The sequence below is a fragment of the Zingiber officinale genome, chromosome 8A (assembly GCF_018446385.1).
Source record: "Zingiber officinale cultivar Zhangliang chromosome 8A, Zo_v1.1, whole genome shotgun sequence".
NCBI lineage: Eukaryota > Viridiplantae > Streptophyta > Magnoliopsida > Zingiberales > Zingiberaceae > Zingiber > Zingiber officinale.
This window is the reverse complement of record NC_056000.1, coordinates 115,806,551-115,823,829: the sequence shown is the minus strand read 5'-3', so window position 1 is coordinate 115,823,829 and position 17,279 is coordinate 115,806,551. Positions and strand designations below refer to the sequence as shown.

At 37.3% G+C, this 17,279-nt stretch overlaps 1 protein-coding gene across 9 annotated transcripts; it reads left to right on the top strand.

Annotated features, from left to right (window-relative positions):
- Nucleotides 1-756: 756 nt before the first annotated feature.
- LOC122010029 (probable leucine-rich repeat receptor-like protein kinase At5g49770) lies at nucleotides 757-15,010 on the top strand. 9 transcript variants are annotated; one of them, XM_042566386.1, is made up of 10 exons: nucleotides 757-933; nucleotides 1,056-1,144; nucleotides 1,292-1,568; nucleotides 1,835-5,682; nucleotides 5,789-5,994; nucleotides 6,233-6,359; nucleotides 6,436-6,507; nucleotides 6,800-6,986; nucleotides 7,157-7,271; nucleotides 14,508-15,010. In XM_042566386.1, the coding sequence occupies exons 4-10, from the start codon at nucleotides 5,532-5,534 to the stop codon at nucleotides 14,763-14,765; spliced, it is 1,116 nt and encodes a 371-aa protein (XP_042422320.1). In that variant the 5' UTR covers nucleotides 757-933; nucleotides 1,056-1,144; nucleotides 1,292-1,568; nucleotides 1,835-5,531; the 3' UTR covers nucleotides 14,766-15,010. The 9 variants fall into 9 exon arrangements, with proteins under 9 accessions (XP_042422320.1, XP_042422319.1, XP_042422323.1 ...); XM_042566385.1 differs by having other exon boundaries at nucleotides 1,038-1,144; XM_042566389.1 differs by having other exon boundaries at nucleotides 757-1,144; nucleotides 5,354-5,377; nucleotides 5,477-5,682.
- The last annotated feature ends 2,269 nt before the right edge of the window (nucleotides 15,011-17,279 follow it).

Genomic DNA, 17,279 nt, shown 5'->3' with positions numbered 1-17,279 from the left:
AATGATCGAATGATTCAACCACTAATTACACTTAGCAACTAAAATTGTGATTATTAATCTCGATTATTTATGTAGTGATAGAGTCCAATAATATAAAAGGAGGAAAGTCCATCAACCCACCCACCTAACAAGAGGAGTAAGCAAAGCTGTTATATGGATTTACATATTTATATTTAAAATTTGAATAAAAAATGAACATATAAATGTTTTTTTTAATCAAAATTACTTTTAGATCATTTAATTACTTTTAAAACATAAGTAAACCTCAAACCAATAGATTCAATTAAAATTTTTAGATAAAAGTGATTATGACTTTTTTTTTTAAGATGTAAGGAATTAATGAACAATTCATTTTAATAGTCTTTTATAGCACATGTATATATTCAAATTTAAGATTTAGATAAAAAATAATAATTTTCACCAAAAACATTACCGAATTATTATTATTATTATTATTATTATATATATATGTATTTTACAATTCATTATTATCATTTTAATCTTATATTTTCATAAGTATTTGTAGAATAGAAATAACCCTATAAGGGGTATTTTAGAAAACCTATAAATTTATAAAACGTAAAATGAAATTTAGCTTTATATATTGCATATTTAAAGACAATTAAAATTGACTAACCAACTAGAAGCTCATGTTAATTGAGACCGAACACTATTTTTATTTTTATTTTTATTTTTTTAAAAGATTAAAATAGTATTAAATTATAAAATGAAGAAAATGAACCTTCACCCACCTCGCTCCCTTTCTTCTTCCTGTTGAAAACTTGCAGTAGAAATGAGTGAAAGAGCGAGAGGAGATCTGAAGAAATCTGATCGATCGTGCATTATTGAGAAGCGAGACGCTCAAAGATCAAAAGTAAAAGGGAAAATCTGTGGGTGTCCGTCCAATTCCACAGAAGAAGCCTCCAACTTGAGGTACCTGACACCGCTTTCTCCTTTGCTTTACAGCCCACACAGCAGACATCCTCTTTCTCTATCTATCTATCTATATATATATATATATATCTTACTTCTTCGAGTTCGTCCCCGCCGTCGAGCTTTTCCGACATTTCGTTCGGAAAATCTGCAATCGGATTTGCCTGGGGTTGTTCGGGAAGGGAGCGAAGAGACGAGGAGCTAGAAACAGGTAACAGAGTGAGAATTTTTCTTCTACATTAATTAATTTCTTCGGGTTTGTCTGTCGTTGACCCTTTTTAAGATTTTCTTAGAAAAGCTGATGGCTTTAATGCTCCTGGGCTGTTTGATTTAACATCGGTTTGGCTTGTTTGGGAAGGAAATCACATGTCAGGGAGAAGAGGAGGCGACCATATGAGGAATGATGATTGCTTAAAAAGTGTTGAGTTAAATTATCGCTAGATCAGGAATGCCTGAGGCCGCCGATCTAGAGGCGATCGGAGGACCTTGTTCATCAATAACGACTTTGGGGCAGCTGGCAGCGCCTTGTTGAAACCCCATTAGATGTGTTTCGTTGAGCGGGCATGTACATAGATGATGAGCGAATGAAGCAGCATCGTTGTGAGTTCAAATCCTCGTTCTGGAAAAGATTGCAGGTAACTAGTTTTTCTTCCATATAATGGTTTGACTGTAAAGTCACAATGTATTCAACTTCTCTGAACACATATTTAGAGCTTGAGTTATTTGGTTTTGCATAAATCTAGCATTTTGTTTGACTACATGAGTTTCTTTAGATGATTTCTTTCGTCCAGTCATCTTCTGGATGCAGATAACCTGATTAATGCATAAATACGTCTGCATTTTGTTTGACTACATGATGGTTTCTTTAGATATTTCTTTATCTCGTCAATAATGAATGCAGATAGTCCAATTACAAGCACTTTGGTCTTGGATACAATCTCATGGGAATCATTTCATGCTTGGATTATGAATAATTGTGTTATTAATCATTGAGGTATGTAGTTGATTCTCATTATCCTGACATTGATGTGTGTTGGATCATTATAGTGTAGGGTGCACCCAGGGGCAGAGCTAGAATCTTGGTTGAGTATAGGCAACACTATAATATATAATTCATAAAAAGTATATATATAATCGAATAATCAGTTCAAGGATATAATGATTCAATTTTTTTATAGTTTATTTTGATGCTAATTAACAATAAACTTCAATGTGCGCTAATGAAAAGTATGAACCATTGAGTTGAGATTTGAGAGTCAATATAACTCTAGATGTTGGAGGCTTGGAGTATCTTCGTTTTTTTATATATATATAGTAATCCCATACCCTTACAACCTGACTATTCTTAGAGGTGGGCGGCCTCCCCCCTTGTTTGCCCACCATGTAAATCTGGAAGTGCTCGTAATAGTGCGCCTAGTAATCGACCTCCACAACTCGCCCCCTACTATTGAGCCGCATAGGCTAGTTAAATGGTTTTACAAAACATTGTGCACCACTTTGCACATCTGCTATGCCAATTTGGCTTGTCAATTGGTTTTACAGGACACTGTGCGCCACTTTGCACAGTCGTTATGCCAATTTGGCTTGTCAATTGGTTTTACAAGACATTGTGCACTGTCTTGCTAAGTCGCTTTGCCAATTAATAGCCTTATTGCATGCTCCAAGCTCCGTGAATCCACTAATCGTCTTTCTGCTGCACCTTATTGCATGCTCCAAGCTTTGTGATGCTCTTTGAATCCCCCAATTATCTTTCCGCGATTCACTAATCGTCTTTCTGCTGCACCTTATTGCATGCTCCAAGCTTTGTGATGCTCTTTGAATCCACCAATTATCTTTCTGCTGCACCGTGCCTCGGACAGACTTGGAGTATCTTCACGATGGTATAAGATCAAACTAATAAAAATGGGAAAATTCGAATTGAAATATGGGAAAATTATTATTTTTCCTTTTGCATATAAATCTTATATTGTTTTGGGGCACGTAGGTTATTCCACCTATGGTGGATCATGATATCAAGTCTGCCAACATATTGTTGGACCACTCTATGGTGGCTAGAGTATGATTTTCTATCATTTTCATGTATTTGATGCAATAATTAAAAGGCAAATATATTATTTGGACAACTATATGATTTTTTTGGGGCACTCGCCAGCTATGTTATTTTTTCTGGGCCTAGGCCAGTTGCCCACACTGGGCCCATGTAACCTCCGCTATTGGGTGCACCCCGGGTAGAGGGGAAGGGTGAATAGCCATGACTTAAAAATAATTTTTTTTGCAAAGACCCCAGGTAGAGTCAAATAAAAAGGTAGATCCGCTACCTTAGCGGCCCCCCTAGTGCCGGCCCCACGGATATGGAGGGAGGTTCATGCAGGTACACAGGCCATAGGCGCATGGCGGGGTAAACCCCAGGTCGTCAGTTCCTGAGAATCGACCCCTGGTCATTACGCTAGAGATACCATGCGCCCACCGTTTGCGCTACGCCCTGGGGGCAGGTAGAGTCAAATAAAGGTGTTACTTCATGTGAGGTGCTTCTGTGTGGGGTGGTTTGGGTTGAATATTGTTTGCTATGCAAATAATAAAAATAATAAAACAATATTAACATTATTAGTTTACATGGTTCGTATTCCACGATTCATAACTCATTAGGTGAGTCACTCTTAATCAATCAACTACAGTTGCTCATTTACAAGAGGCAAGCCTCCTTACATTTCCAATCCTTTTGGATGATTACAAAGAGTCTCTCATCTTAAATAGAAATGAAATTATAAGCTTATGGAGAAAAGATTACTAAGGACTTGTTGAAAAAACCTTCAACTTGATTCCCAATCCCTTGGAGAGTAGTTTCACTCAAGCACTAGATCACGATAAAATCTCATATATTTTAATGCACCCTTAACCACTCAAGAAACCTCTAAGGCTTAAATAAAAGTTGTTCTAGTGGTTCTAAGGCTTATAAAAAGTTGCTCCAAATGGTTTTATTTTGCTTGCCTCCAATTGATTGGAAATGACTCTAGAATACTACTTGGGCAGATGAAATCTTTGAACAACCAATGATTATCTAGGGAGCCAATAGCTCATCCTTTAATTGACTATATTGAACTTCTAGTCAACTGGTTGGCTAAATTCAACTTTAGTTGATTGTTGCTTAGATAGAAATATTTTGTTCACCTAACTCTTGTGTTCAGTCAATTTCTCAGTTAAATGAACTCTATAGTTAGCTAAGATCAATCTCTAGTCAACTAAATTTATTTAGAGACTCCTTCTTTACTCAGCTTACACCCTTGTTAGCCTATGGGAAGTCTCATGATCAAGTTTAGCTACAAACTTCAGCTCAAGGCTTAATTTCCGTCGATCAAGTGCTTCACAAAAGCCACTAGGCAGCGTAAACCCTACTTTTGCACATCATTTTTGGTAATGTTACTCAAAAGCAAAAACATCAAATGACACACTCTCTTGTAATCTCTCATAGCTCTTCATTGCCCTGAAGCTCACCTCATGTTAAACCCTCAGTCCCTTGGACTCTCTAAATCATCCTTCACCACTCACCTATGATCCAACTCGCTTCCTGCCACCTCAAAGTACACCTAGAGTCAGTCTCTTGGTTTCTTGAACACACCAAGCTCTCTAAACTCCCATGTCATTCTTCTCCCCTCACATTCTGAGTTCATCTCTTATCAAGCGATCAACCATCAAACCATCCACAATCAAACAAGTTGACTGCGTTGAGTCACCAAACTTTCTGACCTTTTATTTCATTGTTTCAAGTCTCTGCACACTTGATGCACATGTCAGCAACACAACTCAAAGCTAACTTTAATGGTTTGCCAAATACATCAAAATAACTTGGTCGAACCCCACCGCTTGGGAGCATCATTGCACCAATAATTAGTTGTTGATAAAAGAACTTTGATTATGGTGCACTTCTGATATCATATTAATCAGTAATAAGTTGATTTTTTTATAGTGTTCTGTTCTTGAAACGTTCTACAACGATAAGTGTTTTGTTAACATCATCTACCATATTTGTATCGAGAAGTCATCAGTTCTAACTTTATGCTCAACCATGCATGGATTTGCTGCGTGAATATCTATAGTTAATAAATATAAGTTAGTATAACTTCTACTTGCATTCTTGTTTTTTTGTATGAGCCAAGAGGTGTCTCCCATTTGGGGCGAGAATGATAAGTTAAACCCCTCCTAGTAATGCTATTATACAACTTCTAATGAGGGCAACACAGTTACTTGCAGTCTTGTTTTACATTATCAAATACTCATCTTTGGTTTACTCTTACCCGTCTTGTTTATTGTTTCAGCACTTCATGTCATGATCATTTTCTTTTAATTTAATTATTTGGACAATTATATTTGGTAGATAGTTGTTTCAAAATTATTGCCCTTTGAGATTTGATTGACCTTTCAGGCATGCGAATGGACTGCAGAAAAGGTTCTATATGGTTTTAGAATTTTTTTTTTTTGCCCTTGAACAATCCTTTTGGTGTCGATAACTAACAGATGCTCATTACATGCTCGGCTAAATGTCAAGAGAGGCTAATTTTCAAAAATTCGTTCCTCTGCACTGAAGTGGATTCCTATACCAGATGTCAAGGACTCTTGCAGCAGCTCTAGGAGGTGCTGCAGGAGCCATGACTGTTTTGGGGTTAACAGTTATGTTTGTATACTATTGTTTCCTGCGTAATAGGAGCATCTCAAAAACATCAGAGACAAATTCTTCTGATTCTTCTATACAAGGTTACTACTGTTACTGGCATTTTTCTTGGATCTTATCTACTCCATCTTTTCTGGTGAGAATACAAGAAACAATAAAATTAACTTCTTTCGACACTGAACCTTCCAGCAGGACAGAATATTGAGACAGCAGAATTGCATGGAACTCAATGCTTTACACTTGAGGAGTTAAATTTGGCTACAAAGAATTTTGATGATATCAATCTGATTGGCTATGGCTTGTTTGGACAAGTGCACAAGGGTTTGCTTCAAAATGGCATTCTTGTAGCTATAGAACGAAGGTCATCTTCCCCAAGTCCACAATTTATTGAAGAGGTAGGTATTCAATACAATACAACTGAATGCCAAAAAGATTTGCTCAATGAAACCATGCATACTATCCAACTCTACATGGTTGGAAATGACAACATAAGTAATATTCATTGTGACATTTGTTCGCTATATCAATTGATGGCCTTTGATTCTCTATACCGACAGACGGCAGCAATGATGTGAAATTCATTTTAAGGTTTAAGTTGGGAATAGTGGTGTAATTTGAGATTGCTTTCTGTAGGTTCACTATCGTTCTTCTATTTGCCACAGAAATCTTGTGAGCCTTTTAGGTTACTGCCAGGAGAATGATATGCAGATGCTTATCTATGAGTATATACCAAATGGCAGTGTCTCAACTCGCTTATATGGTAATTTCTAATTCTACTGGGCCAATAATCTGTTTGGTTGCACCATGTTGTTTTGACTCTTAGTTTCTTTATTCAGGTTCAATTCAATCTTCAAGTGGAAAATTGGAATTCAAGCACAGGCTTTCCATTGCCCTTGGGGCAGCTAAAGGTGAGATTTCCCGAATCACTAGCGTTTGTGTTTTCCTCTTGTATTATATTATTTTTGAGCTAGAAATGTAGCTCAATTAAAGAATAACATCTTTTTATCACAAAATATTTAAAGAATCCTTTCACTACTATCAATTTTCTAGTTGAAGAATAATGTTATTCACTTCCATGTCATTATAATCGACTATTCTTTTCTTTGTTTACTGCACTGTATTGAGATTTTGTTCATTATTAAATCCTGCACCTTGAGATAATTCTGACAGGAAGCTAATAAGATAGTTTGTTTTGAGCAGGCATGGTTCATCTGCATTCCCTGAATCCACCTCTGATTCACATGAATTTTAGTACAGTGAAGGTTCTTGTAGGTGAGGACTTGACACCCAAAGTTGCAGATGCTGGTGTCCGTAGTTTACTTAATCGTGTTGATGGTGCTGCTTCGTGTTCAAGGATGTCTGAAGATGATCCTTTCCTTGATCCCGAGTACTTTTCTAATTTCATGTATCCTTTTGGAAAAATGATGTCTTGCATAATTAAAAAATCCTTCTTCATATATGTAGCTAGTACTACCAGCTTACAAGTTTCTGGACACATGACAATCATAGAACTTGTGATTAGTTGATTGTTTTGAATATTTCTTGCTAATTATGCAGAGTATATGAGTCTGGAAGATTCTCTGTAAAGAGCGATGTATATAGCTTTGGTGTGTTCCTTCTTGAGTTAGTAACCGGAAGAGATGCTGCATCTGATAAAAGCATCATTCATCAGGTATGCAACAGCCATTTGCAATTTTTTGATAACATTCATTCCCAAAATAATAAGACTTGGTGCATTAAGTCCATTCCTGGTTAGTTATCTCCCGACTATTGAACAAGTTACATTATGATTATAGCTTCATTGGCTGATTGACAATTTTATTCAAGCAATGCATGGTCTGTTGCCATAAGTTGGTTGTGCTCCTTAAATATGGTATAATTTACCCTAATAAAGATAAAAAGTTTTTTTAATAAAAAACTTTAAAAACTTTTAAAAATTTGAAATTAGAAGTAACCCTTCAATTTAAAAGCTTTTAATAAAGATTTCTCATAAGATTTTAAAGAAATCATAAAGTTAACTTTTCATATGGTTAAAGAAAAGTTACAAAGTAGATTCTCATGGTTATAGTCTTGTACAGAGATCTGGAGATTTCTTATAAGATTTACAAAAATCATGAGACAACTTTTTATATTATTAAAGAAAAGTCACAAAGGAATTATTTTTTTAATCAAAATTGGGCTAAATAAGCCGAACACAGTGTTAGTGCATAGGGCGTCACAGAATCTGGTTAAAAAATCATATCCTCCTGATTTAATGAATGAACCCTTTTGAGGCAATGTTTAGGGTTTTGCTTGTTGGATTTAATATCCCTTAAGGTGGACTCACGTGTGATTTAAGAAACTTGCAATACCGAAACTGTTAAGTGATCTAACTTAAGGTTATTGGATTTCAGGTTATTGAATGTGTGTTTAATGTGTAGAACCCTTTAGTCCAATTCGTTATTATCTATGGGCTGATAACGGATTGAATTCTATATAAAGGGGAGGTCCCCAAGGGTTTAGGAAAACCTTGACAGAGCTTTGGTTCCCCATTGACCTAGAGCTTTTCGGTGTCGTCATCCCCTAAGCCCCTTGAAAGATCCTCCCCATTTACTTCCACTTCTTCTTCCTCAGGATCTTTCAGACGGCACTAAAGGACAAAAACATGACTCTTCAATCAGGTTTTTTGTCATGCTTTTGTATGACTTTATTATGTCATGTTTTATGTTGAAATTAGATCTTCTTGTTTTTATTTTTCCTATTCGAATTCTTATTTTGATTATCTACAATCCATGCAGCTTAGGTTTTACGAGAACTAATATGTGGTATCAGAGCTAAGGCTTTGTATCATCGTTTTCATGGCAATAAAGATAGAGTTTTTTCTTCGATTTGTTGTGTTGATGCTAGATTATGATTTACTAGTATATACCATGTTTGATCGTTGAAAACTCTTGATATGAAAACCTAGGAAAGGCTTGCTTTCCCATATTTTTCATAGTTCTGTGAAGAACACGAACAATGTCAGAAGAACCGTCGTGTTTAACCTAACTTTTAGGTCAATCGATTAAAGCTTTCGATTGGGAATTTTTTCCAATCGATTAAAAGCTTTGAGTCGCGATAAAATCTTGTTGTTAATTGATTATAGGTTGAAATCGCGACAAATCGATTCGAATTGATCAACCTAATCGATTGGTTCTTTCAATCGATTAAGATTGATATCCAATCGATTAACAACCTTAAACTCGCGTCTACGTCAATTTTAATCGATTGAGTTTGTTTCTTAATCGATTAAGATAATTTTAATCGATTAAGTTTTATTTTAATTGATTAAGATTAACGGTGAATTGATTGCTTGCACGCAGTAGTGCCTGAATGTTTAAGAAATGATTGTTTTGTCCCTAATCGATTTAAAAATACCTTTAATCGATTCATGCGTGAGAATGCATTGAAAAAAAACAAAAAACACTGTCTCAACGAGAAATCATAAAAAAAACATTAAATAAATTTTAATGCAATAATTAAGGGATTAAATAGTATTAAATAATGCTATTTAATTATAGAACTTAAAGGAAACTTTAGCTTGGAGGGTTCTATATATAATCATATAGTCGCATGTAGTAGGTTTTCGAATCGATTGGGATAATTGATTGGATCATACCAATCGATTACCAGTATCAATCGATTAATAAGCCTAATTTTGGGTTGTTAAGGCTGATTAAGTAATTTCTATTTGAATCAAGTTCCTAGGGTTTTCTTAAGTCTATCTACACAACGTGCTACTAAGTTGTACTAATGTGTCGGCCCAAAAGAAGGCACCTTAGGTAGATTTAGTGCATTTTGTGTTGGTAGACGTATATCTATGCTAAGAGAAATCGACTCAAAGGAAGGTTACTTTTATGTCAGATATATACACAAGGCAGCTTACAACTATGGAACAAATATTATTTTGTTCAGATCATACACAAAATATGTCGGCCCAAAGGAAGACATATTATATGACTAATTAAGGTTGTTGTGAGTTATGAACCAAAATATAACTCATATAAAGTATCATATTATGTGCACAATGGGTCGACCCAAAGGAAGACATATTGTATGACCAATTAAAGTTTGAGTTATATCAGAGAGTACCGCTAACAAATTGTATTTTAGTCCATAGAGTAAAATATAATATTGTATTTAGTATCTCATAAAGAGCTCATTTATATGTATTTAAAATTTTATTTTATTGCCACTATCTTGTATTGGTTTTAATAAAATTGTGAGCTTAAATAAATTTCTCTCTTTAATTTCAAAGCAACTACCAATATTAATAACATCCAACATTAATTAGTTCGAATTTTGCTGAATGGAAAGAATACATGATCATAGTCTTAAGTTGCATGGACTTAGACTATGTATTAAAGAATGATCGCTCCGTACCTCTGACCAGTGCTAGCACTATAGAGCAGAGGGTTGAATTTCAGCTGTGGGAGAAATCAAATCGCATGTATTTGAGTATCATGAGACTTTCCATGCACCAATAAAGGGCTCAATAACTGAGGGAGGAGATGTTAAGAGTTTCTTAGATCAATTGACAGATCGATTCACCTCATATGAAAAGGTCGAGACTACCACACTTCTTACGAAATTGATAACCATGCAATACAGTGTTAAAGGAAACATGGGCGTACATTATAGAAATGTCCAATATAGCGACAAATCTGAAAGCACTAAAACTCAATATGTCTGAGCGTATGTTAGTGCATTTCATCTTGATGTCTTTGTCTCCATGGTTCACTCCTTTTAAGATATCGTATAATACTCAAAAGGAAAAGTCAACATTGAATGAGCTTATTACTCAATGCGTGCAAGATGAGGGGAGACTAAAGATTGAGATATCTGAAAGTGCTCACTTAGCATTTGGTTCTCAAAGTACGAGTAAGAAGCGAAGAGGATCAATAATCAAGGAAAAGGAAAACAAACTGCAGATTCGGGAGGTAATGGCCATAAAGAGCATAAGAAGCAGGATAAAGAATCCATTTGTTTTTTTTGTAAGAAAAAAAAGTCATATGAAGAAAGACCGCCTAAAGTATGTCAATTGACGTGTAAAGAAAGGTAAACTTCTCAACTTTGTTAGTTCGGATGTCAATTTAGCTGTTGTACCTACTGACACTTAATGGATAGATACCGGTGCTACTACTCACATAAATGTCACTATGTAGGGTTGTCTCAGAAGCCGACTTCCGCTTGATGGTGAAAGATACATCTATACAGGAAATGAAAAGAAGGCTAAAGTAGAGTCAATTAGTGTTTTTAGGCTTTGTTTAGGAATTAATGTCTTTTTGGATTTAGAAAATACATTTATTGTACCGTCTTCTCGACGAAATTGAATTTCAATTTCTTGTTTGGACAAATCAGGTTATTCTTATTCATTTAGAAATGAAATTTTTAGTATTTTCTTTAATTTAGTGTTGAATTTTCAGTATTTTCTTTAATTCAGTGTTCGTTGGTAATGATTCCTTGGTTGATAAGCTTTATAAATTGAACACTTTTACTCCTACATTTGACAACGTAATAATGCATCATAGTATAGGTATGAAACACAAATTGACCAACGAGAATTCTTCCATGTTGTGGCATAGGCGTTTAGGATATATATTCAAATAATGCTTAGAAAGGTTAATGTCACATAGAATTCTCGATTCCCTTGACATGTTAGACTTTAATGTCTGCAGAGAGTGTGTTAAGGGGAAGACTACTAACAAAATGGGCAAGGGGACTAGTTGTTGTAGTGACGTTTTAGATCTAATATATAAGGACATTTGTGGACCATTCCCTAAGACATCTTGGAATGGACACATATTTTATTAGCTTCATAAATGAGTATTCCAGATTTGGCTATATGTATCTTATTCATGAGAAGTCGTAATTTTTGGACATGTTCAAAATTTTCAAAGCCAAGATTGAACTTCAACAAGGAAATACATTTTTTTTGGAACCAATGTTGTTGGGATCGAGATTTACTTAGGAATGACTAGCAATTGATAGGATCATCGTAAAAACAAACGGACGATGTAAGATCCTATAATTTAACAAAAACATCTTTTGCAAATTATAGTTGGTATTTATAATTTATCAGATGAATTCAATTTTTGATATCTAGTATTATTACTAACATTTTAAAATTTGCATCATTCTGCTATTAAAATTATCCATTTGGTAAATCTATAAATAATAAACTGTGAATTTGTTACATTTTTTGTAGCAGGCACTAAATTTTATATGATGCTGACAATGACAAATTTTAAAAAGATTTTTTATTTATAAGTTTTAAAGGATTCTCGTATAATAACAAGTCTCATAAATGATATGGTATGCCACAATGATATATTTGAAATGAATTTGAAGTTTCAAAATGTTTATGTGAATGCAAGCATCTTTCAGGATTGAGATCGTACCAAGAAATGGTGAGGGAGTACATGGACCTGCTCAGGAGTTCATAAGATTCTAGGCTTACTTAGATTCTACTGCAATTTGGATTGTTCAAACTAATTTGGATCATTAAGATTGGGATCACAATGTTGGTGATCATGTTAGGAATTTAGAAACATGAATTAGGGAAATCCTCATGGTTGATATAGAAGAAAATATCATTATCATATTGTACAAGATGACTCCACCTTCAACTGTCTCAATAATTATTTGGACTCCAAATAGTTGGGATAAATATGACTCTTATAATGAGAAATAATAGACAAGAATATCTTGTTCAAGTATATGATTTATTACTCAAAATTGATAATCGAGTTTATATGTTGAAGTTTGACAGAGGCTTGCTTGTGTTTCTTTATCAACTTCCGAAACTAACTATATGTAAATTTGAAAGCAATATACACACTTGCCACCTAGCTATTGGGCCTTGGTGCCATTACGTGGAGACAATGCCATTAGGAGGAATAGGAGAAAACTATATCTATTGCATTACAATCATGATAAAGGCAAGTGCTACCTCCTTCAGTGTCAAAAGTTCTTCAACATGAATCTAAAATAAATCCACTTCCGAAAGATGGTATTCGTGTGATATCATGTCAATCCCTTAATCAGTAAGATAGAAATGCTATTGGGTGTCTGATTATTGTTGGACCTTTAAAAGGGAAACATAGTTTATGTTTGATTATTTTGTGTCCTCCTAAATTTTGGCAAAATTATATCCAGAAGAGTCTTTAGAGCTTAAGATGTTTCTGAGCTCTGACACATCTGAAACACAGGAACAAGATATTCTTTCTAAGAGAATTCATAGTGTTTTCTCAATTTATCTTCTTTTCTTGAACACAACCATTCCTTTACAAAAGTTCAATGTTGGTGAATTGCTAAGTTGTCCGAGTTTCAGTGTGTCTGTTGGCTGACAGTGAAGGATTGCACCCGCTGCTTTTACTAAACTTATTTCCAATTTTGCTGCCTCTATTGAGATATTGGCGTTTGGTTCTCTCTTAGGAATCGGAATGGGAATAGGTATCATAGTATTGTGGAATGGGAATGAGTATAAGCTTGGGTATCATTCTTAAAAATAATATTTGGTTAATTGAATATTTTCAATCGGAATGAACCTAAATTTCCTTTTTTACCCTTAAAGGAAAATAAGAGAAAAAATTAGATAGGAGAGAAAGTTGAATGTGAGAGAAACATATGATGAGAGAGAAAATATGATAAGAGAGAAAGTGTGATGGAAAAAAATGAAGAGAGAGAAAGTATGATGAGAGAAAATGAGTAGAGAGAGCATCATAGGAGAGATTGAGAAGAGAAAAAGTATGATGAGAAAGAAAATATGCTGAGAGAGAGAGATGAGAAAAAAAATGAAGAGAGAGAAAGTTTGATTGAGAGATTGAGGAGAGAGAAAGTATGATGAGAAAGTGTGATAAGAGAGAATGTATGATGGGAAAAAATAAAGAGAGAGAAAGTGTGATGAGAGAAAATGAGGAGAGAGAGTGTGATAGAAGAGAATAAAGGGAGAGAAAGTGTGATGAGAGAAAATGTGGAGAGAGAGTATGGTAAGAGAGATTGAGGAGAGAGAAAGTATGATGAGAAAAATGAAGAGAGAATGAAGAGAGAGAAAATAAGGAGAGAGAGTGTGCGATGGGAGAGAATACAAAGAGAAAATGATAGAGAATGTGTGATGAGAACGAATGAGGAGAGAGAAAGTATATTGAGAGAGAAAGTGTGATGATAGAATGAAGAGAGAGAAAGTATAATGAGAGAGAATAAGGGGAGAGAGAGTGAAATGAAAGAAAAATTGAACAAATATTCTAAGGGTATTTTTGTCCAAAACTTAATTCTCATTCTCATTCCATCAAAATCCAAGGGAGAGAGTGAGTTTCATCCATACCCAAGTTTTTGAGTTTCATTCCAAAATCTTGATTCTATTCCCATCAACCAAACACAAGGTTTGGGAATGAATCCATTCTCTCATTCCCAAACCCCTAAACCAAACACCACAAGTTAAACATGAAAGAGAAAAGATTGGTGTTTGTGCAAATCTCAACTGATGGACCAGTTGGTCAACTTTGTTTTCTGCATAGATTGAAAAGTTTAAATCCTTGCAGAACCAAGCTAACTGTTGTTTGGAACACAACAGTTGTTAACTTGCTATCTTGAGCATGCTTTTATTCTTGTCCTTCGCGTCAAAACTATATGGTTGCTGTGTTTCATGCATGTGGCCATGTTGATAGGCATTGCATTGAACAGTTCGCAGTTGTCGTTTGTAAGACAATGTCTAAGGTTATAGGTCTCAATCATTCTTGCACAGTCCTGGTTTTCAAACATGACATCCTACAAATACAAGGCCTACCTTTGCATTTTGCTTCATGTGTAAAAGCTTCCTTCAATTATGAACCTTTTTTTTTCAACTTCTTAACTGATCTCTTATACCTTTGTTTCTGCTGGTCTGTAGGCGCAAAACTATCAGGATGGCAGTGATATCTCAATCCCCATCGATAGCAGGATGGGCAGCAACTTCTCCCCTGAAGGAATGAGTTCATTTGTGCGGCTAATCGCATGGTGTCTGAACTCACAAAGCGAGGAACGCCCATCCATGAGGTTCATAGAACTGGAACTTTGCCGAATTCACGAGAAAGAGCTGAGCTTGACTACCATCATGGGCGAAGGGACTACTACTGTGACCCTTGGAAGCCAGTTATTCACTAGCTAATGGAAACAAATGGCTTTCTTTCAACTGTATATCACCTCATTTACCATTGTTGTGGAACTCCATATCTGTGATCAGCTGCAAGATGTGAATAAGCCATCAGCTGCATATTCATTGATTTCTTTTCTTTTGTTCTTTTTTTCATATATAATTGTATATCATTGTTGTGGATAGAGATGTGAGTTTATTATGTGATCATTAATGTGGTGGAACTTGGAGAAGAATGATTGCTTCTCTTTCTTTGTAAATCTGGTCCCACGGGGTTTAGTTGGTTAAAGAATGATAATTTTATTATAATGGGACAATAGGTCAATTCTTGATGAGTGTATATCTTCGAGAAAAAAATTTCTCTTACCCTTTAGTCATTTAACGGTCAGCTATAAGTTAATTTCATAATTTATATTCCTTTACATAACTTGGGGATAGATTGTGATCTTGTCCGTGCGCTGAGTCGATGAAAGTTGGGGACGTGGCGCTTTCTACTGCCTCCGGGTGATCTCCGCAATGACATGGACCTCCGGTGAATCTGCAACAAAGTCGGGCCAGGAAGGGGTTCCCGACGACGACCCTCCGACGCTCAAGTCAGACAACGACGAGATGAAGCAGAGGTAAAATAGTGAGACTGTGGCTACAGTAGATGAGACCAAAACATACCTCCGTCGAAGTCTGGAGGTCTTTATATAGGACCCCGGAGAGGCACGTGCACACTTCTCGAGGTGTGCACGCTCCTCAAAGCATACCTCAGAATGGTTGTGTTAGAAAAGTGTGCCTGACGCCTTACCACAACTGTCCGAGCATATCTCTGCCACGACAACAGAAACTTCCACCGTATGATCCTCGGTACAGCCCGGTCGCCGACCATGCTGATTGTCGGCGGCAGGTGTCTCGAGAATGATATCACTAGCTGCCCTTTTTGTCCTCTTCTAAGTCTTTTGTCTCTCACTAGGCCGGACGGGATGCCCGCTCGGCCTCCAGGGCGCTCGGGTGCGCATGCGCATCGGTCTGGGCGAGAAGGTCGCTCGGTCAAATACTCAGACGGGCGTGCGATCTGGTTGACCTATGGTTCGGCCGAGCGGATCGGCCTCTCGGCACGACGGTTCCACTATAAGGGAGCTTGTGAGCATCGGAAGCTCGACCCGAGGTCGAGCTATCTACACGCCAGCCCGGGATTTACTCCGACCGGTCGGCCAGGTGGCTTCCCCCCGCTCAGACGGGACCTTGACTCCCCCGTGTCGTTGACCCCTCCCTATGTGGGCCCCCGATTCTTACCACCGGATAACGTGTCTTCCCTTCAAGTCTAGTCGAAGGAGGCTGTCAGTCCAACTAACTGGACCACTGGCCTGGTGGCATCACGGCCGCTCTACCCCTGGCGTGAATATTTATCCGATCGGGCACTGTGCAATGAATGATGTCGCTCGGCATATCACCTGCTGACACTTGGCGGATACTGGTCTTACAGTCGTCTGTCTTGCCGACCCAGCGTCAGTCGATGCTGACGTCCTCCGAATTTCCTCGGAATTCGCCCAAATCCTAGCCATTAAGGCTGAGCACGCGCCCGCACCTGCATAATGGATGTCATTAAATGTGCCTTATGGGGTGACGCCACGTGGCCAGGCAGCCGTCATCGCCTACTCGAGCTGTCAGGCTCGAGGTGACCCCTGGCGCTTTGAATTCAACGGTCGGATGCGCTCCTCGGATCCCGTTCCCTGGATCGGACGGCTTTGACCGTTCGAGCCCAACCTTTATAAAGTCGCCTCCTCTCCTTCCGCCGCTTCCGCTTTATCGCGCCCGTGTTTTCGAAGGCTCCTGCTCTGTTCTCCGGCGAACCGGTCCTCCGCCTTCCGGCCATTTGCTCTCTTCTCCCACCATCTTCTTTTTCTGTAAGAACTCTTTCCCTGTTCTTTTTTCGTTCCCTTCACGCTTTTCTTCGCATTCCGGTGGTGTCTGTGCTTCGTGGGCACTGCTCTGCTCACCTCCTCCATCGCCTTTTCTATTTTTCCTTTGCTTTGCATTCCGGCGGTAATGGCCAATTCCTCTGCCCCCTCTCTCGGCCTTTAGTATCAAACCATAGAAAGTCAGTTTGATTCGAGGGATGTCTTTAGACTGATTAATACATATGACATCACTGCTGACCATAAACTCATTTTGGCCGAGTCATCTGACTGGCCATATGACCTGCCGGTCGGGACTGTCACCTTCTTCCGCGACCAATTTGTAGGTGGCCTTAGGTTTCCGATCCACCCATTCATCTTAGAAGTTTGCAATTATTTTCGCATTCCGCTCGGCCAGCTCGTACCCAACTCTTTTAGGCTGCTGTGCGGGGTAGTTGTGCTCTTCCGGACGCACGGCATCCCACTCAAGCCTCAAATCCTTTCACTATTTTTACTACCCCAAGCAGTCTGAGATTGGCACCTTCCTATTTCAATCGCGGATCGGCTTGGTCTTCTTCGACAAAATGCATACCTCCAACAAGCATTGGAAAGATCATTTCTTCTTTTTGAGTTTTCCCAAGCCGCC

Coding starts and splice junctions, on each gene's coding strand:
- LOC122010029 (XM_042566386.1), top strand. CDS start 5,532: ATGTCAAGGACTCTTGCAGCAGCTCTAGGAGGTGCTGCAGGAGCCATG. Junction 6,360..6,435: donor TGTCTCAACTCGCTTATATG/GTAATTTCTAAT, acceptor TTCTTTATTCAG/GTTCAATTCAATCTTCAAGT. Junction 7,272..14,507: donor ATAAAAGCATCATTCATCAG/GTATGCAACAGC, acceptor GCTGGTCTGTAG/GCGCAAAACTATCAGGATGG.